The sequence below is a fragment of the Rhinopithecus roxellana genome, chromosome 21 (assembly GCF_007565055.1).
Source record: "Rhinopithecus roxellana isolate Shanxi Qingling chromosome 21, ASM756505v1, whole genome shotgun sequence".
In the NCBI taxonomy this organism is placed as follows: domain Eukaryota; kingdom Metazoa; phylum Chordata; class Mammalia; order Primates; family Cercopithecidae; genus Rhinopithecus; species Rhinopithecus roxellana.
In genome coordinates, this window is record NC_044569.1 from 66,510,290 (window position 1) to 66,536,004 (window position 25,715).

The 25,715-nt window shown below is 33.6% G+C and overlaps 1 protein-coding gene across 7 annotated transcripts in view; it reads left to right on the plus strand.

The window, feature by feature from the left end:
- RELCH (RAB11 binding and LisH domain, coiled-coil and HEAT repeat containing) overlaps positions 1–25,715 on the plus strand; it is a 120,606-nt gene that overhangs the window by 36,832 nt on the left and 58,059 nt on the right. For 5 of the 7 annotated variants that reach the window (XR_750672.2, XM_010388810.2, XM_010388809.2 and 2 more), the window contains 7 exons: positions 3,432–3,635; positions 3,741–3,832; positions 4,445–4,738; positions 7,313–7,388; positions 8,402–8,497; positions 8,647–8,670; positions 20,710–20,822. Coding sequence is in view for 6 of the 7 variants with exons in the window: in XM_010388810.2 (XP_010387112.1) it covers positions 3,432–3,635; positions 3,741–3,832; positions 4,445–4,738; positions 7,313–7,388; positions 8,402–8,497; positions 8,647–8,670; positions 20,710–20,822 (899 nt within the window). In the remaining variant the exon portion in view is untranslated. The remainder of the gene's footprint in view (positions 1–3,431; positions 3,636–3,740; positions 3,833–4,444; positions 4,739–7,312; positions 7,389–8,401; positions 8,498–8,646; positions 8,671–20,709; positions 20,823–25,715) is intronic. The other 2 variants (XM_010388811.2, XM_010388812.2) reach the window with 1 other exon arrangement.

Sequence of the window (25,715 nt, forward strand, 5' to 3'; positions counted from 1 at the left end):
ATAGAGGGACATTTTCCCAACTGATAGAGGACATTTATAGAAAGCCTATCACTAACATCATTCTTTTTTTTTCTTTTTTTTTTTTAATTATTATACTTTAAGTTCTAGGGTACATGTGCACAATGTGCAGGTTTGATACATAGGTAAACATGCCATGTTGGTTTGCTGCACCCATCACCTCGTCATTTACATTAGGCATTTCTCCTAACGCTATCCCTCCCTCAGCTCCTCATGCCCTGACAGGCCCTGGTGTGTGATATTCCCTGCCCTGTGTCCAAGTGATCTCATTGTTCAATTCCCACTTATGAATGAGAACGTGCAGTGCCTGATTTTCTGTGCTTGTGATAGTTTGCTGAGAATGATGATTTCCAGCTTCATCCATGTCCCTGAAAAGGACATGAATTCATCCTTTTTTATGACTGCATAGTATCCCACACTAACATCATTCTTAATGATGAAAGATGAAGACAAAAACAAGAACATTTATTCTCACTACTTCTATTCAGCGTCATACTGAGGATTCTAGCTAGTGCAATAAGGCAAGAAAAAGTAATTCAAGCACACATTTTGGAAAGGAAGAAATAACAATCCTTATTCACCAATGACATGATCTTATGTATAGAAAATCCTATAGACTTTCCAAAAAAGGTACAAAAACTAAGTGATTTTAGCAAGGTTGTAGGAAACAAGGTAAGTATACAAAAACCTATTGTACGTTATGTTAGCAGCAACCAATTGGAAATCAAATTTTTAAAATATCATGTTCAATAGTATTAAAAAATAGGAAATAACGTAGGAATAAATCTGACAGCTTCTACACTGCAAACTACTTAACATGCTGACATAAATTAAGGAGAATTAAATGAAGAGATATTGTGCTCACGGACCAGAAAACCCAACATTGTCAAGGTAACAATTTTGATTTGTATTTTCAGTGAAATCTAAATCTCACTTCTCACTGGCATTTTTATGGAAAGTAATGAATTTTTTCTAAAATTCATATGAAAAGGAAACAGCAAAACAACTTTAATAAAGAAAAACAAATTTGGAAGACCTAAGCTTCAAGTCTTAAAAGATATTATAGTAAAGACAGTGTCATACTGGTATATAGACGAATAAACTGATGAAACAGAATAGAGTCCAGAGATGGACTTACACATAGATGATCTGTTGAATTCTGACAAAATGCAAAATACCTTCCATGCAGAAAGAGTAGTCTTTTTTTAAAAAAATGGTAATGGAACCATTTGCCCAAAACAAATAAAAATCAAACCATATCATATATAAAAATTAACTCAAAATGGAGCATATACTTAAATACAGATCCTAAAAAGCTGTAAGGCTTCTAGAGGAAAACAGGAAAAAAAATCACTGCAGGCTTGGAAGATAGGTAAAAGATTTATTAGATATGACACAAAAAGCATGATGTTCTCGGTCAGATTTGCTCTCATCAAAATTAATAACTTCTGCTCTTTGGAAGCCACTTTTAAGTGATTGAGAAGACCGAGAGGGTGAAAATATTGCAAGTAATATATCTGATAAAGGAGTTATATCCAAAATTTATAAAGAACACTCTACACTTAATAATAGAAAATTAGTCCATTTTTTAAAAGAATGGACAAAAAATTTGAACAGGTGCTTCACCAAGGAAGTTATATGGATGGAAAATAAGCACGTGAAAAAGATTCTCAACATTTGTATTCATTAGAGAAATGCAAATTCAATCACACTGAGATACCACAACACATTAATTGGAATGTTTAGCTAAGACTGTATGAAGTTTTGGCAAGGATAATGGAGCCACTAGAAATTATTTCTAGTTCTAAGCTCAAGGTAGATACATCTTAAATTTTGGATGAATGATAGATAAATGGACATTTGAATTATGTGTGATGTTCATTTAATAAGTTTTTTTTTTTTAAGCTAAAAGTTGTTTAGTTCTTGTTGTGGGCCAAGCACTGTGTTAAGGCTTTTATATACATTTAATTTATCCTCACAAAAATGCTTAGAAGTAATAAATATTTTACCCATTCTACAGATGACCAGTTTAAGCCTCCCTCAAATTAATTTGTAACAGTGATAGTGGAGAAAGATACAAATTTCATACTTCATGTGGTTTTCTCTAAAGCCCCCCACTTGTAATACTCATATCTGCCTCAGGTTTAGTCCTCAATAATAGCTATCTCATTGTTCAAATAAACCATCAAAGGAATAAGAATATCACATTTAGAATGTTCAAATTAGTATGTCAATTTCTCATGGAGGTTCTCATAGGTTATAATATATCAAATTAGTACTAAATTCTGATATAGTAAGAGGAAGATAGAATGGTGAGACAATGTATTTACATGCAGTTGATTACTCAGCAACTTTATAAAGCTCTTCTGAAGATCTTTGCCTATAGAATGCTTAAGTTGCTATGCTTTTTTCTACTTTTAATAAAACTGTGTTAGAGTTAATAAAACTGTTGAACATGTTTCAATACACAACAAATTGAAGAGTAGCTATTTAGATTCTGAAAATTGCCAGAAGCATTTTTAATAATATGAATTATATTCAAACATTTATAGCAAGAAGACATGCAGATTAAATTGTTTCCTTGCCCACTAGAGATTACACTAATGTATTAAGTTGGAGTAATAAAGGAAGAACAAAATTGATTTCTTTGAGTTTACTTATAACCTATAAATAATAGATACAATTTATGTACTGAGACTTCCTTAATCTAGACATGTTTTATGATGTCATGCAAATATTTGAGCATGTTTTATGAGCTTAAAGTTAATATAAAACAAAGTAAAAGGAGTTTATATTTTTAAGAGATATAATAAAAAATTGTGTAACATTTTGATACCTAAGACAATTAAACCTATTTATCTAGAAGCTGAGGAAACTTACAAGAATAATATTGGATAGTGGAAAGTATAAAATAAATTTAAGAATGTTATTTACTAACTTGGAACATACACTTTGATATTATAACAAAATTATGATTATGTTGGGTTTTCAATATATTCACAGAAGATGACTGTGGTGGCTCACACCTGTAATCTCAACACTTTGGGAGCCCAAAGTGGGAGGATTGCTTAAAACGAGGTGTTTGAGACCATACTGGGCAACAAAGCAAGACCTCATCTCTACAAAAAAAAATGTTTCTTAATTGGTTTGGCATGGTGGCGGGTGTTTGTAGTTCCAGCTACTTGGGAGGCTGAGGTGGGAGGCTCACTTGAGCCCAGGAGTTTGAGGCTACAGTGAGCTGTCTATGATTGTGCCACTGTAATCCAGCCTGCATGACACAGCAGGACCCTGTCTAAAAAAACAAAACAAAACAAAAACAAAAACAAGGTATTAGCAATAATAATATGGATTTCAAAAATGCAAGATAAAATTTCCTCAAAGATTTTTTTATGTTACCATTTTTTATCTTTTAGGATTTTGAATTATGGGATGATGTAGGATTAAACATTCCAAAACCTCCAGACTTATTGCAACTCTACCGAGATTTTGGAAATCATCAAGTGACTGGAAAAGATCTTGTAGATGTGGCCAGTGGAGTAGAAGAAGATGAGTTAGAGGCCTTTACACCAGTTATAAGCAACCTTCCTCCAACTCTTGAAACTCCCCAGCCTGCAGAGGTGAGAGATAGCAACTAATTAGTCAAGTCCACAAAAAGTATTTAAACTATGTAAAAGCATACAGTGAGATCTTGAGTTTCTGTTTTTCTCCTGTTTTGATTTTAGAACTCCATGTTAGTACAGAAATTAGAAGATAAAATTAGTTTGTTAAATAGTGAGAAGTGGTCATTGATGGAACAAATCAGAAGACTTAAAAGGTAAGTACTTGATCATCATTCCTAAAAATCCTCTTAAGGTGTTTAAAGGTATTGGCAAGTTATGCAAATATAGGAAACAATATTCCAGTTGTAAGGCATAATTGCTTCACATTTTAATACTTCTGAAAGAAAGTTTTATAATTGTTTAATATATTTAAAATAGTAGTAGGTCTTTTTTCCCAAAACAAGTTAGTAAATCAATATGGTGATCTTACAATCAATTGTGTCTTGACACTAAGAAATAAGATATTTTGATTTGTCCTTCATTAGTTGTACATATTTCCCATTCATTATTCCGTTTAGTTCTTATAATAATTCTGTGGGTTTGAGGGAGTTATCCCCAGTTTGCAAATGAATAAAAGAAATTTAAGTGCCAATCAAAAGCAGGGTTTTTAAGGCCATTTTTATGCTTCATTCTTGAGTTTATAGCTACATTTTTAGGTATATGAAGCATCAATGAATATTGCATAAAAAAGATTTATCACTTGCCAACCATTTGCTACTAATACTTTTAAATATACTTTTAAAACATTAAACCCATTATGAGATTTATGCTAGTTTTCAAAAATACAGTTGTCCTCTGGTGATTTCTCTTAATTTCTCTTTCTACAGTGAAATGGACTTCCTCAAAAATGAACACTTTGCCATCCCAGCAGTTTGTGACTCTGTTCAGCCTTCTTTGGATCAGTTGCCCCACAAAGACTCTGAGAACAGTGGACAGCATCCAGATGTAAATAGTTCAGACAAGGGGAAAAACACAGACATCCATCTTTCAATATCAGATGAAGCTGATTCCACTATTCCTAAAGAGAATTCCCCAAATTCATTCCCCAGGAGAGAAAGAGAAGGAATGCCACCTTCGTCTCCATCAAGTAAAAACACAGTTCATTTTGATAAACCCAATAGGTTAGTATGCCTCCTATATTTTGAAATGCATCTTTCAGCTATTTAGTGTGTGTCAAACGGGAAGAGCTACTGTTTTTATTTAAACTGCTTTTTGTAGATCAAATATATGAATTTTTATATTTGACATGAACTTAACACATAGCAAAGTAGTTGTCACAAGAAAAGTCACAAAATTATTAGTTACTAAATTAAATTAAATCAAAAAGGAATTACCCATCAATGGGCTAGGTTCTATCTTAGCTAAGTACTTAAACCCGTAACTAATATGTTATTACTGTGTGCTACAAACACTTACCCAGTGCTTTTTCTCTATCCTGTAGTCATTATCAGACTCAGAGGAATATTTTGGTGCTGCATAGTTGCCTTTGTTAAAAAAGGAAAAATTTTTGCTTCTAGTTTTTTGTTTTTTGTTTTTTTTTTTGTCTGTGTCTGCCTCCATTACAAATATTACATCATTAGTATTCTTTTAATTCATATATTTAATTTATATTAGGTTACAGAACTCACAGATGACAAAAACCGTGGTCCCTGTACTTTGTGATTATGTTCCTTGGTGGAGGGGACAAAGTATAATTTTAAAACTCTTAGATTATAATTAAAAAATACTTTTAAGAAAGGAATATTACTGAGCTCTTTTTATATGTCACACAGAATTCTCAATGCTTTATGTATATTAACTCATTTAATTCTTATGGTGCATTTTCAGCCACAAGGTCATACTTCATTTCCTATTAAATAGAGAGATGTTATGCCTACTATGAGCATGTAATAGAAAAGCACGACTAATTTGCTTCAGACTTATAGGTCCTCATTATTACTAAGAAGTATTGGATTTTTATTTAAGTAAAGCTTTTCACTCATGAACTACAACTTTTTCTGTGTATAGTAGGGGTGTGTGTGTGTGCGTGTCTGTCTGTCTGTGTTGGTCACAGAATTGAAACTGACATGGCCCAAACCTCAAACCTTATAGTATGAGAGAGACAGACAAGCAATAACAGTAAGGTATGAAAAGTAGTATAATAAAGTAAGTTCAGCTTGCTTTGGGAACATGTAATCAAGGCACTAACCTAGTCTTCAGAGCAGGAAGGTTTCATAGAAGTGTCATCCAAGATGTGAAAACTATGTAAGAGTTAACAAGCAAAGAGGTAAAAGAATCCCATGTGCACAAACAAAACAGTGCTTTAGGGGAACAGAGAAGGACTTAGTAAGGCTTAAGCAAATAATGCTAGTGAAAGGAAGGATAGAAGACAAAGTTGGAGAAATAAGCAAAGTCTAAGAAGTCATGTAAGCTTGCATTAATTCATTGTAGAGGTTGGGACATGATGGTACCTAAGCTTTAGAAAGGGTCCTCTGAGCTAGAGGTAATTGGAAGGTAGCAAGACTGGGAGCAAGAAAACTATACGGGTGTATGTGGGAAGAACCCAAGTAAGAAATGATGGAGGCCTGTTCTATATTGAAACATTGGTAATGGGAAGGGAAAGAAGTATATGGATCTGCAAGATTATTAGAAGTTGAAAGACTGAATGGATTTGGGGTGAAAATAAAGGGAAGGAAGCCAGGGACGATGGCATTTGCCTCTAATCCCAGCTACTTAGGAGGCTGAGATGGAAGAATCGCTTGAGCCCAGGAGTTCTAGACAGCATGGGCAACACAGCAAGACCCCGTCTCAAAAAAAAGGATCAAGCCTGATTTGAAGTTTCTGACTTGGGCAAGTGGAAGGATTATGGTCCCCCTCTGAGTGAATATGAGAGGAGCATAAAACAGCAAAAGGCTCAAGCTTTGGTACAGTACTCTATAATCATAGAAATTACTGAGCGCCACTTTGTGGTATATGCTAAATAAGCTTTATTATCTAATTATTGGTGTTAGCCTTTTCTTTGCAGATTTAACACATAAAGTACAACTCGTAGTCATAATTTTATGAATAATACTACATAGAGACTGGTAGTGTTTTAGAAATATAATGTTTTAACCTCCTTTATTAAACATAAATAGGCTAATATTTTCAACTGCAAACAGAAACTTTCTTTAAAATGTATCATGAATATTGAATGAGCTGCGCCTCCATTTATCTTTAGACTTATTGTATGTGGTTTTCTAATATTCAGATTTATCATTAGCTATGTATATCTGCAAAACTTTAATTCCTCTCAGCAATATACCAGGTCAACCTTTGTATCCACTTTACCTTTCTGTTTATCTTTTTGGGACTATAGAGAATTGGAGTTGGAGAAAGTCCTTATTTCAGATTTTCAAATCAGTTCTATAGTCACCGATCTACTATACCACTTTAGGTTTGATCCACTAACTCTTTAACTGCCATTTTTTCACATAACATCAAACTACTGCAAGAACACCAGTTACTATTGATTTTTTTTCTCCTAAGTGACCTATATAAGTAAGTTTCTCCAGTGAAGTGTTCTTCAAGTCACTGGTGGCTCAGAAATCTGATTAGCATTTGTGGGGTAGGATTAATGCTGGAATGGAAGTTATAATATGTAACTTAAACTTCTCCTTAAATGTCAATGGTAATTATTTGATATTATCTCTTTTTCATACAACATTTTCTTCTAGGCAATTGTCTCCTGCATTCCATCAAGCACTACTCTCTTTTTGTCGAATGTCAGCAGATAGTCGTTTAGGATACGAGGTAAATTATAACACCTATTTCCACAACTTTTTAAAAACATTCTACTGTTTTTCTTCTTTTTAGTTTCTCTTCTACAGAAGCATCTGTGATAAGGCTGTATTTCAAATGCAAATCCATTATTTAAAAGAATGCTATAAGATATAGTTCCTAAAATTTTTAACTTTTAAGTAAAGTAGTTGATTATTTCTGTTTTTTCTGTTAACATTGAAGTGACCTTTTATAAACTCTGTTTTTAGTAGTATGTCTAATGACAGCGTCTCTTAGATATAATTCAGAAAACCAACTTAAGTGTACACTGTTTATATATTAATTGTCTATTTAAATTACTCCATTATTTTCATTTCATTAGGAGTGGTTATGTCCAATAGTTGAGTTTATTAGCTTGCATATTAGTTTTTCTCAACTATTTTGTATTTATTTTTGCAGATTGGTCTTGAGGGAGTATTTTATTATTGTTGTTTTTTCTTACCTCTGTACTCACTCCTCCTTTTCTAGCTGTTTTGTGTTTCATTTCGCTTGACTTCCCATGGGCTTGTGTTCCACAATGTCATTGAGAATATCACAGAGCTGGTTTGAGGATGGTTTGGATGCACTCTGGCAATCCTCATTGTAAGACTGGATCACCTTCCGTAGCCTACGCCTTGTATTTCCAAGTTCTTTGTACAGATTATCACTATAGCTAATGGTTGTAGCTTTGTGAGCATCTCTTCATGCACAAAAAGAAACATTGAGGCTGCCCTACTCTTGTGCTATCCCCCCTACTTGTTCCCAGAAATGGAGCCCATTAGGTCTTCTTGGCTTCACCCTTGATTTTAATGGTATTTTAAATCTGTTTATAGCCCAAAGACATATTGATGTTGATTGGAGCACTGTTGCTGTTGTTGTTGTTATTATAAGTTAAAATATTGGAATGCGTGTTTAGAGCAGAGGTGTCAGGACCTAACGAATGAACTTTTCTATATTATTATGCACAGAATTTCTCCACTGTCATCGGTTATTATTTGGTTTTCTAGGTGTCTCGTATTGCAGATAGTGAAAAAAGCGTTATGTTAATGCTGGGACGCTGCCTGCCACACATTGTTCCCAATGTGCTATTGGCAAAGAGGGAGGTAAGACACATAAAAGTATTTTCATCCCAGTAATCCCATCATGTTGTCCATTTTTTGTCATTTTGAAGTTGAGTGTTATATTTTTATTTTCTTAAAGTCTATTACTTGCAATCATATTCTTACTTTTGTGCATGCATCTCTGCTCCTAGAGAATGGTTTTACACCTCTGTCAGGTGAGTTCAGTAAAACTGCATGGTATTCATGTTTTTCCAATTTTGCTTAAAGCATTGTTAGCTTCTGCAGCACTAACTATTACTGTAGGTCCATTTATGTGCCATGAACACTGTCTGGTTTTTACATTACCAGTTAGCTAATTATCTGTGCTCTTGGTATGATATGCTTCATTTGTCTACAGAAATGGACACTCTTTGTATTGAAAATTAACAGGGATGAATAATATAACACTAGTCATAAATGTACATATAGTTGCTGATTATAAATGTGTTATTATGCTCATTTGGCAATAAATCACATTTCTCTTATGATAGGATAGTTGTCATATTGACTACAACAACTTTTTAAAGTACCTTTTTTATTTTTCTTACAGTTAACTAGTTATTGACAGATGCTTTAAGTATCCAAAATACATTTGCAAATAATTTGAGTCCACATAGCCTATGTTATGATCCATAAACACTATAGGAAGTTATCTTTATGGTTGTATTTATAAATTATTATTAAATATATTTAGTCAATAAAAGATTAATGGGAAGTTATCTATAATCTCATTTAAATGACAGTGGATGATTTATTTGCAGATAATTTAAATTATTTTATTGAATTCTGTTTTTGAGATAAAATTTTTGGTCAAAAAAAATTTTATAAAGAATAGATGAAGAATATTTTAGAGTGTATCATGTAACTTTCTATTGTCATTTTCTTAATATTTACCACTGATTTTACTCATAGTTTCTGGGACCTACAGTACATATAGGTACATAATGCATTGGCAAAACCCATTTAAAGCTTATTTTCAATTATCCATTTAGCACAAGAAATTTGTACTGATCCTCAAGAAAACATGTAGAGCTTTAAATTTTTTATCCCCATAGGTATTTTTAATAAAAACAATTAAAAAGATTATTTTTCTACTGATGGCTTTATTTTTACCTAATTATTTTAAAATAGTCATAAGATATTAATAAGTATGGAAAGTCTTATATGTCTTGAAGGATCAGTGTCCAATTTCAGATTGTTTTGCAGTTCTGCCTGGCAGAATGGTGTTTGAGCTTCTTTTCCTTTTTTAGCTTGTAACATAATCCATGTAATGTGTTAATGTTTGCATCCCTTTTACTGTATTTCCTTAATATCATCTTTAGAGTATTATAGAAATCTAATTATTGTGAAATTCAGTTTTAGCTTTTTCATTTTAATTTGTCATATTATCATAAAAGACTACCACTAAAATCTGATTGTACTGCATGAAATATTTATAAATTTGCATCATCAGTAATCAGATATGTTACACATACAGATTATATACATATATGCACACATAGAACTAATTTGTGGTATGATGTTTACTTTTCTGGCTGATTTTAAATTTTTTATAATTAAAAATATATAATTTCATGAAAAACTGATCATCTATCTTTGTTCATTTAATTATTTGTATGTTTTATCAGAAAAGTTGCCATTTATAATAAAATGAAATTGTATTTCCTCAAAATTAAATTGATAAATAATGAAATATGTCTTAGAGTATTTAAAATCAATCCCTAGGCATAAAAGAACAAAACATTTTTTCATTACATCTCTTGATGTTGAATTACTTTTTAATATTTCACCCCTATTTCTTCTTATAAATCTAAATATCTCTCTCTATGGGGAGACAGAGTTGTTGTTTTTTCATTTTGTTTTGTTTTTTGGGTTTTTTTTTATTTGAGGCAGGCTCTCGCGCTGTCACTCAGGCTGGAGTACAGTGGCACAGTCATGGCTCACTATAGCCTCAAACTCCGGGGCTTAAGCATTAAATCTACATTTTTATAAAACTCCTGTGATTGAAGGATTAATATTTTGACTTCTTATTTCTCATGTTTGGTATACTCTTGTCAGCAAAAGCCTTTTTGTTGGTATTTAAATAAAATTTAAATGTTCTTTAGTAAACTGAACATAGTAATATTCTTGGCTGATTAAAAAAAGCATTAGAAACAGGGCTTAATGTTTTGATTAATGTGTTTACATGGTTTAACTTTTTTTAATGTAAAAAAATGTACAGTGAAAATTCCTTTTTTCCTGTCCTTGAGCTTCTGTCCCATATGCAGTCAATTTTGCTAGCTTCTAGCAAATGGTCAAGTTGTTTGACCATTTTTAAATTTGATTGTTTTTCTTCATGTTTTTGAGTTGTAAGAGTTTTTTATATATTCTGGGTAGTAAACCCTTATCATATATATGATTTGCAAATATTTTCTTTCATCCTGTAGGTTTTCTTTTTACACTCTTGACCATATCCTTTGATGGGCAAATGTTTTCCATTTTTATGAAATCTGATTTATCAATTTTTTTCTCATGTTGTTTGTGCTTTAAGTATCAATGTTAAGAAACCATTGCCAAATCAGTGTTATAGAAGATATATATATGTATATGAATATATATAAGAGCTAAAGCTATAAAACAATTACAAGAAAATGTTTTTTATATATATTTAGGTCAGTGATTCATTTTGAGTTAATTTTTATATATGGAATGAAACAGGGTCTAACTTTATTCTTTTCATATGGCTATCCAGTTATCCAGAAACATTTGTTCAAGATAAAAAATTTCCTCTTTTGAACAGTCTTGCTACTTTTGTCAAAAATCAGTTGGGCCTAGATTCTTCGGGTTTATTTCTGGACTTTCAGTTCTGTTCCATTGGTCTGTATGTCTAGCCATATGCCACTACCACACTGTTTTGATAAATGTTGTTTGTAGTCAGTTTTGAAATTGGGACATAGAATCCTCTAACTGCACTTCACTATTGTCTGCTCAGGGTCCCTTGCAGTTCCATATGAATTTGATGCTCAGCTTTTCACTTCTGCAAAACAGATCACTGAAATTTTTATAGAGATTACATTAAATCTATAGATCTCTTTGGGAGTATTGTCATCCTAACAATATTAAGTTTTCCAGTTCACGGACGTGGAATGTCTTTTTGTTTTAGATCTTTAATTTCTTTTAGTAATATTTTGTAGTTTCCAGTGTACAGTTCTTTCACTTCTTTGGCTAAATTTATTCCTAGGTATTTTGTTCTCTTGGATGATATTATAAATGGAATTGTTCTTTTAATTTTCTTTTCAAAAAAGGAAAGGTTTATCCTGGTTTATCAAAACAACACTGGTCATTGTGTGTTGATCTTAAATCTTGCAACTTTGCTGCATTTGCTTATTAACTCTAATCATTTTTTATGGGTTCTATGATATTTTCTACATATATAGAATCGTGTCATCTGTACATAGAGAGATAGTTTTGCTTCTTCTTTACAATTTAGGTGGCTTTTATTTTTTCCTCTTGTTTAGTTGCTCTAGCTAGGACTTCCAGTACAATTTGGATGGTAATGTTTTGAGAAAGCAGATACCCTTGCCTTGTTTCTGATCTTACAGGAAAGCTTCAATCTTTCACCATTGACTATGATATTTGCTATAGAATTTTTATAAATGCCCTTTGTCATATTAAGGAAGTTTCCTTTTATCCCTAGTTTGCTAAATGTTCTTATCATAAAATGGCATTGAATTTGCCACATGCTTTTCCTGCACCTGTTAAGATGATAATGTGATTTTTCCCCCTTCGTTCTACTGTGATATGCCTGCATTATTAATACATTGCCTGATTTTATGTTAATCCACCTTTGCATTCATGAGATACATCCCATTTGGTCTTGGTTTATAAACCTTCTAATGTGCTTTTGGATCTGTCATTAGTATTTTGTTAAGTATTTTTGTGTCTATATTCATAAGGGATACTGTTCTGTGGTTTTCTTATCTTGTGTTTTGGTATTTGGTATTGGTTTTGGTATTGGGCTAAAGCTGGCTTGATGAGTATAGGAACTCTTCAATCTGTTTCCTTGTTATATGCCTGTTGGGATTTTCTACTTACTGAATCAGTTTGGTGATTTCTGTGATTCTAGGAATTAGTTTATTTCATCTTGATTATCTGATTTGTTGATGAGCAGTTGTTCATAGTATTAACTTCTTTTAATTTCTGTAACGTCGGTACTGACATCCCTGCTTTCATTTCTGATCCTAGTTATTTGCATCTTCTCTCTTTTTCAGTCAGTCTAGCTAAACATTTGTCAATTTTGTTTCTCTTTTCAATAACCAACTTTTGATTTTGTTAATTCTCTTTATTGTTTTTCTAGTCGATGTTTCATTTATCTCTGCTCTAATCTTTATTATTTCTTTCCTTCTGCTGGCCTTGGGTTTAGTTTGATCTTTCTGTAGTTCCATAAGATATTGAATTACTGACTTGAGATCTTTTTAAATACAGGTACTTATAGCTATACATTTCCCTCTGAGTACTGCTTTTGCTGTATCTCATTAGTTTTGGTATATTGTTTTCATTTTCATTCATCTCAATGTTTTCTCGTTTACTTCATGATGTCTTCCTTGACCTATTGCTTATTTAAGAGCATGTTGTTTAATAGCCACATATTCGTGGATGTTCCATTTTTCTTATGTTACTGATTCTTAATTTCATTCTATTGTAGTCAGAGAAATACTTTATATGTTTTTGATCTTTTAAATTCACTAAGAATTACCTTTGCCTAACTTATGGTCTGTCCTGGAGAACGTTCTGTGTGCATTTGAGAAGAATATATATTCTACTGATGTTGAGTGGAGTGTTCTGTATAATTTTATTAGATTTAGTTGTTTTATAAAGTTTGATGCTTTGTGCATGTATAAATTCAGATATGTGATCTTTTCCCCATGATTTAAACAAATGATACCATATTCTATGCACTATTCTCTACTTTGCTGTTTTTATAGTTAACATTAGATTTTACTTTTTATATCATGATATAAAGAACTTACTATTAGTGTTTTCAAACTTTGACTACACCTTCAGTAAAAAAGATGTTTTACATCATGTACCAGTATGTACTTACATACATAAAATTAAAAGTTTTATAAAACATAGTAAAGACAAGCAATAGCAAACATGATTTTATAAATATTTTGGAAAAGTAAAGAAGAAAATCCTTAAATAAGCAATTAAAAAAGAAAAACATGCTGTTCATGACCCATTCAACTGATTTTGTGACCCACTGTTTTAAAGATAGTAGGATAAAGATTTAATCAAAACTGGATAGTAAACTAAACTTTTTTAAATAGAAAGCACGGTGAATATAGGTATTAGCATTATTTGTTTTTCTTTAAAACAGGAAAAAGAAAAAAGTAACAACTTTACTCAATCTTCAGGTTACAATTATAATATTTTTTAATTCAGTGTATCTTATTTTAAATCTAAGATGCAATTGGTTGTAGCAGTTATGTTTCTTTAAGAAAGAAAAAGAATCCCAATTGAATTATGGCATGCTGTCTATAGTAAGATACACCCATATTTCAAAGATTCTAAAGTTTAACAAAAATATATACCTGTTAGGTTATTTGAAATAGTGGTAGTCTCTTTTTACTAACTTATATTTTAAAGTCAAATATTTATCTCTACTGTAATCTTTATTTTTCCTTCTGCTGGCCTTGGGGTTAGTTGATCTTTCTGTAGTTCCTTGCCTGTTCATTTTGGGAGAGAAAAATAAAAGATGGACTGATTTTTTATATGTGGCTTACACAGCAGTTCATTTTAATGGATTGGTTGAGGAAACTTGAATCTTTTGAGCCAAATTATAGAATAAATTTATTTATCATTTGATAAATGTATATAGTAAATAAGCTAAAGTTGTTGGTTTTTCACAATTTCTGCTTTAACCACATTTGAAGAGGAAATTCTGTAATTAAAAATAAAATTTTATAAAAGATTACTTCAAGTAGCATTTTTGGTAATCATATATCAAAATTTAACTTTCAGTTTCGTTCTGTGCCAAGGAAATATATTCTATCAGCTAGCTAAGTTGGAAAATCAAAGGAGAAATCTGGGGCTGAGACGGGAGTGGAAATGAGGAGAGACTTAATGGAGACCAGCTTTTGGGATATTGGAAGTCTTCCAAAATTATATTGTGATGATGATTGTACAACTCTGAATATGCTAAAAACCACTGAATATACACTTGAAATGGATGAACTTTATGAAAGATGAAGCATATCTCAATAAAACTGTCATTGAAAAGGCAAAAGAGAAAACCACTTATCTCAATAAAGCTGTAACAACAAAGGCAAGGGAAAGAACCAATTCCCTAAAAGTTTTTAAAGTAGTTAGTACCTCTACAGACCTCCCGTCTTATGAGAAACTAGACTTTGATCTTTTACATTGTCATTCATGTTTCCTTCATGGAAAACTTATGAGTACTGATCACCTCAGAGGATCATAACTATGAGATTTATACAGTAGTATAGTGGATAAGTGTAATAAAGTAGATAGGAAGTTTTGACTATCTTCTTTATACCCATGTGATGTTGGCATGTGTGCATACTTAATTTTGTGAGTAAATCACATTTCTTTAGCAATAGTGAGACTTGAGGTAAGGTTATTTAAGTACTTAGGTTTCCTAAAGATTGAGCCCCAGAAATTATAGATATTTAATATTAATAATTCTAAGAATAGGTATTTTTAGCAGCCCTTGAATTGTAAAACTTTTACAGAGGTGAGTAATCTTGTTTTTTTTTTTTTTCTTATGTGAGTCTTTGTAATGTCTGTCTTTATTGGGTTTCCTTTTTATATGAATAGGAACATGCTGAAAAGTTTCAACTGAAAACTTAAATCAGAGGTTGTACACTATCTACAGACCAACAAAGGCTCACGGATAGGTTTTGTTTGGCCTACTCAGTAGTGTTAAAAATGATGTGCTGGTTATCAGACTTTTGAAAACTGATATTTTACCTAAAAATACAAAATTTGGGCTTTTCTTGAAAACTCCTAGTCTGAAGTTTTCCTCCAGTCTAAGAGCACTAGACTTACATTTCCAAATGATTTTTTCAATTGGAGCACAGTTCCTGTCCCCTGTAGGTGGGACATGGGATCTCTAGTTAGCCACAGTTGCTGCCATACTTTTTTGACCCTTAGTCACTAAAACCCGTGTTAGTACTGTTTATCATCATGTTTGCATTATTGTTTTCCTTATATTTACATGTTTTATTTACATGTTTACATTACCTTTATTTTACATGTTTACATTACCTTCTTGACCCTCCTTGTCTGGTACTGATAAACCTTTTGTTTGGATTCCTCCATGCCTTCTGTGCTATGTATCAAATTTTATACACTTGTATCTTGGCTGATCTGTACCCTAATTTTCACATTATATCCAAATGTAATATATATTTGCATATAAATGTATTTGGATATAGTGTAATGTGACAATTAGGGTACGGATTAGCCAAGATACAAGTGTATCTTGTATCCGGACACTAAAAGTAAAATAATGTCTCATTATATTTGGATATAATCAAAATAAAAATCCAAATAAAATAATAAGTAAATATGATATCACATTATATTTGTATATAATCTTGACAATTAGAGTACTGATAAGCCAAGGATATCTTAGCTGCTTTGAAACAGATATTTCTATATTGCTTATTGTCTTTCCTTCCTTCTTCAGTCATTTCTACTCCACCCCCAATTGTTTTCAGCATATGTTCTTTCCTTTGGATTGTGCAAAAGAATTATCTCGATTTGTTTAAATATGGATATTAAATATTGAAATTTAAATTTCAAAAGATTACCATTGACTCAAAGAAAACCATTTTTTTATTTTTTTTTTTGATCACAGAGTCTCACTCTGTCACCCAGGCTGGAGTGCAGTGGCGCGATCACAGCTCACTGCAGCCTTGACCTTCTGGCCTCAATAGATCCTCCTACCTCAGCCTCCCAAGTAACTGTGACTACAGGTGCACACCACCACACCCAGCTAATTTTTGTATTTTTGGTAGAGATGGGGTTTTGCCATCTTGCCCAGGCTGGTTTCGAATTCCAATCCTCTTCTATTAATGAAATCTAAAAATCCTAGATATCCTGCAGTAGGATTACTATACTGATTTTCTCTTTAATGATCATAGACACTCTGTTAAATATTTCACTTCAATACACATTACTGAGTACTCTCTATGTTGCCAAATCATGTTTTAAAATATTAAAGATTCCTATTGCTTAAAGTATGGATATATTATCTGGGCACAGTGACACATAGTTCCAGCTACTCAGGAGGCTGAGGCAGGAGGATCTTGTGGAGTTCTAAATAAGGAGTGGGAGTTGGCCTGGCGAGACTGAGGGAAAGCAAAAAAAGAAAGTGGATCAGCTGTAAGTCTGCTTTTCTTCATGGTCCAGGACACGTAGCCCTCTTGTGCAAATAACTCACAGTCTTCCTGCACAAAGCTATCACCAGACACCTCAGCCAATAGAAAAATGCAAGTTAGCTCACTGCAGCAACCTTGGCTTTATCAGTACTGCACAAAGCCCTCTTCAGCACACAGCATGAGCACCAGCAACTTTTTGTCTCCTTGCAGTTAGCTCCTCTCTTGCTGGTCTGCCCTTTCCTTTCTTGCAATTTCCTTTCTTGTATTTTCCTACTTTGTCTAATAAATCTGCCTTTCTTTACCCACAACTGTCTTGGCAAATTATTTTTACCACTCAGAGCAACACCACCCCCCAATAGTCACTGCCCTCAACAGATCTCCTGAGCCCAAGAGTTTGGGGCAGTAGTGTGCTACGATCACGCCTGTGAATAGCCAACTGCCTTCAAGCCTGGGCAATATAACAAGACCCAGTCTCTTAATAAAAAGAAAGAAATGCGGACACATAAGTTTATTATGTGAAGCAGAAAAATTACCTCTTGGATCTGATATTACCCAAGTCATAGGTATTTTCTTACCATGGTTATTATTTTAATATTACATGAGATATTAAATCTAATATGCCTAAGGATTTTTTATTACCCTATTATTCTCATTTACATTTAGTCTTTCAAAGATATTTTTAGAACACCTTGTCTTCTGATGGAAATTTAATCACCATTTTTTAAATGCTGTATTCAGAATTGTAAAGAAAGTTTTAAGACTATAATTTTCAGTGTGAGAGGTGATGCCAAAGGGAGAATATTGAATCAAGTCTATTAACTTATGAATAGTCTGAAAATGGTAAATACAAACTTAGTAAATTCTGGTGTGGATTTATTAGTGTTTCAAAGGCTTGAAAGATGAATTCACAATAAATGTGAATAAGTAACACAACAGACATATACTTATAGAATCTATTATTTTATTTTAATAGCAATACAAATAGAAGTTATAAATAAATGGATAATGGAGAAATTAGCAGATTTGGGACCAGTCTCAATCTAGCAATTATCCTAATCTTATCCTTGCTGGCTCTGTCAGAAACAGACCACTCTTTCTGCATTTTTCCTCCTCACTTACTGGACCTCTTCTCAGCTCTGTGTTGCTGTAAGAGAAAGAAGCCATCCAGCATCCTTTACACTCTGAGTTGTAACTGCCATAGCTGTAATATGCCAAGGTGGACCACTCTCGTTGGCATGGAATAGCAACCAAAAATTATTGGCAGTGACTTCCCATATGTTGTTAATTTGCCAGCAAGAAATAAAAGCTGATGGCAATATCATTTATTACTGTGATTAAGAAAAGTGAAAAGTATTTTTTTCAAAGTCCTAAATTCACAGAAATTTAAGGTTCAAGGAGATAAGGACTCACAAATACTTTCCTTCTAATATGTCAGTTTGAATTGATTCGTAGTGCCTGCTGTGTTGAACAGGCTTTTTTTAGGCCATCTTTGCTTTCAGAAGGAAAAATTATCAGCAATAGATAAATTGCAGAATGTCTGTGAAGTGTTTTCCATTTGTGCTTTAATCTGAATTCCTACATGTTTCACTTTAAGAAACTGAAAGAGAAATTTGTGCTTTTCTTTAGTTTCTTTGGTACTAAGGAGTAAACCAAGGTAAGAACTCTTTCAGCTCCTGGGCCAGAGTTCTCAGTTTGGCACATCTGTAGCCATATTTCAGTTAAAATATTGTCCATATTAATGTATGACTTAAACTTCCTCCTTAATTAAGGATCACTAAGCCTCATGATAAAAAAGAAAAAGAAAATAAAATATAAGGCGTAAAGGATGAAGACCAACACAGTTGTTTTTATATGCTTGTTTTTGAGATAAAGAAGTAAAAGATTATACTCTACATTTTAAGAGTGTGTGTGTGTGTGTGTGTGTGTGTGTGTGTGTGTGTGTTAGCAATTATAGCTGCTGTCTTACCTTCGTTTCATAACTTTAAACAGTATGAGAAGTATACATGTAGAGATGATGGGAAAGCAGGAAGGGGGATTAGGAGGAAACAAGATCTGACATGAAGACAAAGTACAAACAAAATTTTTAGGGCCTTTCTTGGTTTTCAGGCATTAGAATAGCTTCTCACTTTTTTAATGCTTCCCGAATAACTACTTTTCATCCTTACGGTTCTACTCTGAGTAGTATATCCTAATGACGCAATGTCTTAGTCCTCTCATTAGTATCATTGCCTCTCAGCAGCCCATGTGGAATCAACTAAGGATTAGGGTAGTCCTTGCTATTAATGATCTCCTACCCTAATATTGTTAAATTTCCAGCCAGACAGAATATTTACTATTTTGTAAAACGTTGTTCATTTTCTTCTACAGAATCAGGACTAATCCATCAAGCATTACATTAAGCCTCTAGGGAAAACATATAGGATCTATACATATGCTCTGTCTCTCATTCCCAGTGCAAAATTTTTTTTCCTAATTTTTTATTCCTTTTGAATTACTCACTAAGGTAAAACCTAAAGAGGTGCCCAAACAGGAAGACTGAAAATGGCAGAATAAATGTTTCACATTCTTTTTTTCACAGATACATTCTTAGCTCGTCTTACCTATACCTTTGTAACTTCAAATTGAAGATTTATAATATATAAAGACTTTAGAAATAATAGAGAGAGACTTGTAGTCATACATTTAAGCTTCAGTTTCAACTCTTCAAAAAATCATCTCTTTCTTAGGAAGCATCTTCAAAGTGTGAAAATACTTCAACAGTGTAGACTTTTTATCATGCTTTTCTTCAGGTTACATTATTATTTTTGTTAGGTTATATTATTATAGACAATAATAATCATGCATTATTACATAGTGATCAATTTCTATTTTAAATCTCTTAACAGTTTTCGGTGAGTATCAAGGCAGGTGGGAAAGAAATGGTTGTAGTCATTCCTCCCTTCTTAATTACATCATAGTGATTTCTTTACTATATTTACAAAATATTGTTTTTACAACTTAGAGGATTTCTCACAAAAATATTGTATTACTTTTGGACCATTATTCTTCTTAGATTTGAAAATCCACTCAAGTGAAAAACATTAGTATATTTTGAATGTACTTTAGTATAAAGAATTTCATCTTAATTAAAATGTAAAACAACGTAACTAATTTCAAGTATTTCTTAGAAGTAAACTTTTGGTTCTTACTTTCCTACAAAATGCTGAATTTACCTCTGCATATTGAATGTGAAGAAAACAAAATATTGTTAAAAATTTATATTTCAACATCAAATATTTCTACTGATACTCTGTAGTGGTACTGAGACGATCTATGAAAATGGTCTTTTTAGTTAGGCACTGGGTCAAGTGCTGAGGGTACAGAATTATTAGATCTAATCATAAGGACATTATATTGTCCTTATAGAAGTGGGAAGAGTGGTCTTTATTTTTTATTATCTTTTTAAGTTTTAAATTATAGTGGACTTCTGCAACTTTTGTTTAAAAACACTTTCAGAATTAAAATTACAGTGTCAGTATGTCACATAATGGAATGTTACTTAGTGTAAAAGCTAGTGGGCCCTTGGGAAGTGCTAGATTAAAAACCAAGGCCAGTTGAATCTTAAGCAACTTTTGTTATGTTGTTATTTACATTTCCTCCACAACCAACACATAAACGTTTTAGTGTAAACATCTCTTGAATTACCAACCTTCCAAAATTAAAATTTACCCTTTTGTATATTGACGTTTATTTCACTTTAAATGTCCATTTAAGAATATTCTGGAGAAAAAAAAAGAATATTCTGCAATGTGTTTTTATTTGAAATTTTCCACCCTCATATTTCTTCAGGAGTTGATCCCCCTCATATTGTGTACAGCATGTCTACATCCTGAACCTAAAGAGCGAGATCAGCTTCTCCATATACTTTTCAATTTGATCAAGAGGCCAGATGATGAGCAAAGGTGGGTATGATTACATATTTGAAAAAGAATTACAATATGACTTACTGATTTTACTAATTAGGCATCAAGATTAGCATTTTAATGTAAAGTGCTTTCTTTCCTTCCAGTATCTATTTTAGCAGCGCTGGAGCATTCCACCATCATGGATTCATTCCTTCATGGTTTCAAAACCTATGAAAATGCATTTCAGACTATAATGTCATCATCAGGTTCCCTTTCCTCCTCACCTTCTCTTTTTAAAGAGACCTGGAATTTACTGCAACAAAGAAATAGATAATAGGGAAATCACTCTTAAGAAATTTAGCATATGCATAATAAATAAAACCTAAAACAAAAATAGCTTTCTAAAATATATATAAATCCTACTAAGATCAGACTACTATAGTTCACCTGCTATAATTACTGACAAGTCTCATTGTTTAAATCTTTGAAAAGGAATTCTATACCTTCTCAAAATGTTAACTTTCGGCCAGGCGCCGTGACTCATGCCTATAATCCCAGCACTTTGGGAGGCCAAGGCAGGTGGATCACCTGAGGTCAGGAATTCGTGACCAGCCTGGCCTACATGATGAAACCTCATCTCTCCTGAAAATACAAAAGAATTAGCTGGGCATGGTGGTGGGTGCCTGTAATCCCAGCTACTCAGGAGGCTGAGGCAGGAGAATCGCTTGAACCCAAGAGGTAGAGGTTGCATATGAGCTGAGAACACGCCATTGCACTCCAGCCTGGGAGACAAGAGTGAACCTCTGTCTCAAAAAAAAAAAAGTTAAGTTTCTCAAGGTGACTAGACAGATATAGGTACTGAAGGCCATTATCTAAATTATCTTGTATTTTTGAAGGACTAATTCAATTTCTTGCAAAAATGTACATGTTCTCTGAAAATTACAAGATAGTTACTTTTGTCTGAAAAAAAAAATCTGCCATTAATACACTTTTCTGCTTTCTAGTAGAGAAGCATCTACTAGTAATTGATGATTAGATTATGCCCAAACCCTCTAGTGGAAGGGGGAGGGAGTGAACGTATTCTAGCCAAATCATATGTTGGCTAGAAAACAACTCTTCTCCTCTGCTCTCCAAGCGCAACAAGTTCCACATAGGTAGCATAGCAAAAAATTGTACATACCTGATGACCTCCTCAGGCATTCTAATGTTCTCAAATAGAGACCTAACTAACCTTCAGTAAAGCAGATTTTTTAGAAAAGCCCGACTTCATCTGCCTACATATGTTCTCAGTGATACTTTTTATGAATCCTAAGACCTATAAAAGCTCAAAATGCAGATTTTGCATGAAACCATTTATCTTAAAACATTGAGGTGCAGTTTTTTATACACAAAACTTTCTATCTTCTTAAGAATTCAGTTTGTATGGCTTATTGCCTAATAATGAGTTTTGATATTCATGTAATCTCAATAAGTGTCTCATCTTAAAAATATGTGTGTATATATTCTATTCTGTTAGATTCTGAGCTACTTCTTAATGTTTACCTTACAATGAGATTCTCCCAACTGAAAGCAAGTGGAATTTATTTTTTTTCAATCTTGATTGTTGAGAAAGAGAAATTCTAGTTTAAGGTAGTGATAGGTTGACATTTCTTGATATTTCCTTCCCAAATTGGAATTTGCTATAAAGACATTTAAAAAATAAAAAAAAAAACTAACATTTGTGAAAAACCAGTTAACAGTCAGCCATTTGAAGGGCCTGAGAAAATTTTCTGTTACTCTGATTTCATTTAATGAAGCTGGATTAGGAAGACCCTGGCCGGGCGCGGTGGCTCAAGCCTGTAATCCCAGCACTTTGGGAGGCCGAGACGGGCGGATCACAAGGTCAGGAGATCGAGACCATCCTGGCGAACACGGTGAAACCCCGTCTCTACTAAAAATACAAAAAACTAGCTGGGCGAGGTGGCGGGCGCCTGTAGTCCCAGCTACTTGGGAGGCTGAGGCAGGAGAATGGCGGGAACCCGGGAGGCGGAGCTTGCAGTGAGCTGAGATCTGGCCACTGCACTCCAGCCTGGGCGACAGAGCAAGACTCTGCCTCAAAAAAAAAAAAAAAAAAAGGAAGACCCTTGTAGTTTTCACTTTGAGAAAAGTATGTTTCAGTTGGCTAACAAGTAAGTAGAATGCACTAAGTCAGACAGCCATTATTTTTATCTAAGGCTGTCAGGTATTTCTGTCCTCATTCCGTCTGCTGTCAGTGTTTCTCTTTCTTCATCCATTCAGAGATTGTTATTCCCAGTAAACAATAAATAGAGGGAGATGGGCAAATGGTATCTTTTATCCTTGAGTATGTGATTTTACCACAAACAAAGCCAGATGAAGACCAGAAATAGCCCTAGAAGTACACAGTGAGAGTTAGTTTTTTTACATATGATATTTGGCTGAATCAAACTCCAGCCTACTTCAAATCCTGTATAGTATAAATTGTCATCATTCTCAAGAGAACTGTGCATTGAGAAAAGGAGAAAAGCATACCTGGATTCAGCAGAACAACATTAAATTATTATCTCTTTAATATATCTGAGATGTCTCTGGGAGTGAAGCTGTTAACTGTGGCTCCTCCCTTTCTCTCAAAATGAACTGGAGCTGGATCAATTTCTCCTTATTAAAGATTAGTCTATAGAAAGCAAAATCCACATGAACCCCATAAAGATTGCACTTTACAGTGAAAACAGCAATTACGCTAAATTCAGAATAAAGGCATGTCTTAGAAAATGATGTATTACAAGAACCAGAGAAACATTTCGACACATTATTTAGTGGCCTAAAAAAGAGGCAAGAATTTCTGGCTATTATGAACAGGAGAAGGGAGCCAAAAGAAATGTAGGCTTAGAGGAAAAAGATTGTCTGGAATAAGGAGAGCTAGCAGAATGAAAACAAACTAAAATATGCAGTGTTTTCAAATTTATGTTGAAGACAAAGTAATAGATTTGAGACTATTGAAAATTGAATCCATGTTTGTTATAAGTGATTTTTTTTTTTCTGACACTGGATCTCAGTCTGTCTCCCAGGCTGGAGTGCAGAGGCACAATCATGGCTCACTGCAACCTCGTCCTTCCCAGGCTCAGGTGATTCTCCCACCTCCCAAGTAGCCAAGTAGCTGGGACCACAGGCATGCATCACCATGCCCAACTAATGGTTGTGTTTTTTGTAGAGACAGGGTTTCGCCATGTTTCCCAGGCTGGCCTTGAACTCCTGGACTCAAGTGATCTGCCCGCCTGGACTTTGCAAGGTGCTGGGATTACAAGCATGAGCCATGTGCCCAGCTGACAAATTTCAAATCTCAATAAAGCATGGTATTCACTGGCCATTTGCAGAATTGAAGGATTATTTGCCCAAACTTTCATGGTCTCAATCATTTCCAGACACTCTTCAACCATAGCTCATAATGTATCCTGATGGACAAAATGTAAATGTATATGTTCCTACAATATCTTGACTTTTCTGTAAAATGTTTTGGAAAACTGCCAGTACCTTTGTGCATGGTATGAATAGTGTTACTCAACAGATTGACAGCCTTAATAGCATTTTGGCATTAATTACTGCTTCACTCAATGTAAGTTCACAAAAATGCATGTATAAAGCTCTATATACATGCTTATAAAAAGGCATGTATAAAGTTTCCTCCATGAACTTTGCTGCAATCCTTTAAACTTTTTCCTTATAAAGGCATTGTGATGAACTTAGCAACACATTTTATTCCAGTCATTTTGTTTTAAAATGAGCAAGTTTGTTAATAATCCTCAGAAAGTTGGCTCCAGTAAACTCCCTCAACAGTTAAATCTCAGTTTCTCTTTAATTATGAAAGTCTTTGAAGTTTGAAGTTATATATAAATTAATAGAGGAAACGTTACCCAAATTTTTATAATAAGCAGAGGGAATACTAGCCCCACTCCAATGCTCTGCAATATTTTCATTCTTCTTATTCCAGTATCTCATTGGTTTTAGTTACCTTTGGACTTCCTTTTTTTTTTTTTTTTTTTTTTTTTTTTTTCTGAGACGGAGTCTCGCTGTGTCACCCAGGCTGGAGTGCAGTGGCCGGATCTCAACTCACTGCAAGCTCCGCCTCCCGGGTTCACGCCATTTTCCTGCCTCAGCCTCCCGAGTAGCTGGGACTACGGACGCTCGCCACCTCGCCTGGCTAGTTTTTTGTATTTTTTAGTAGAGACGGGGTTTCACCGTGTTCGCCAGGATGGTCTCGATCTCCTGACCTCGTGATCCGCCCGTCTCGGCCTCCCAAAGTGCTGGGATTACAGGCTTGAGCCACCGTGCCCGGCCCTGCCTTTGGACTTCTAATTCACATATTGCTTTGCCTTTGTATGTCATGTCCTAAACATTCACCTTTTTCCCACAGAGGAACTAGATACATTATGACCTTTTAATGGTTATGTTTTATAGAAAAATAAAGTACTTAATATATGAATGTGTGCATCACTGGGTTATCAGTAAACCATTGCTGTGTGGCTAAAGGGATACGGCATGTTATTTTGGCTAGTCCTGAGTCTAACACCCACAAATAAAGATGCCTGAGTTGAGCATCTACTCAGAGTGATGTGGCGGGCCACAGATCAGGGTGACACATGAGAAGAAAGCAGAATGGGTTTTGATCAAGGGACGATGATAGCTATCTACCTCCAATCATAAAATATTTAAGTATTAAATGAAGCTGTATAAGTATGGACTTGAACAAAGCATCCTGGATGGGTGGATAGATGGATTAAGCACCAGTTGGATAAAATAAAGCAGTTGAATTGTTTTCTATGTTACAATTTTTATCTTAATGAAAAAATGATTTTTGCTTATACTTTGCAAAATAATAGAATTGTACTTTATGATTTTGTAGCTTTATGTTATTTCAGTACTTGTTTTTCTGACTGATATAATTTTGCCTCTTCT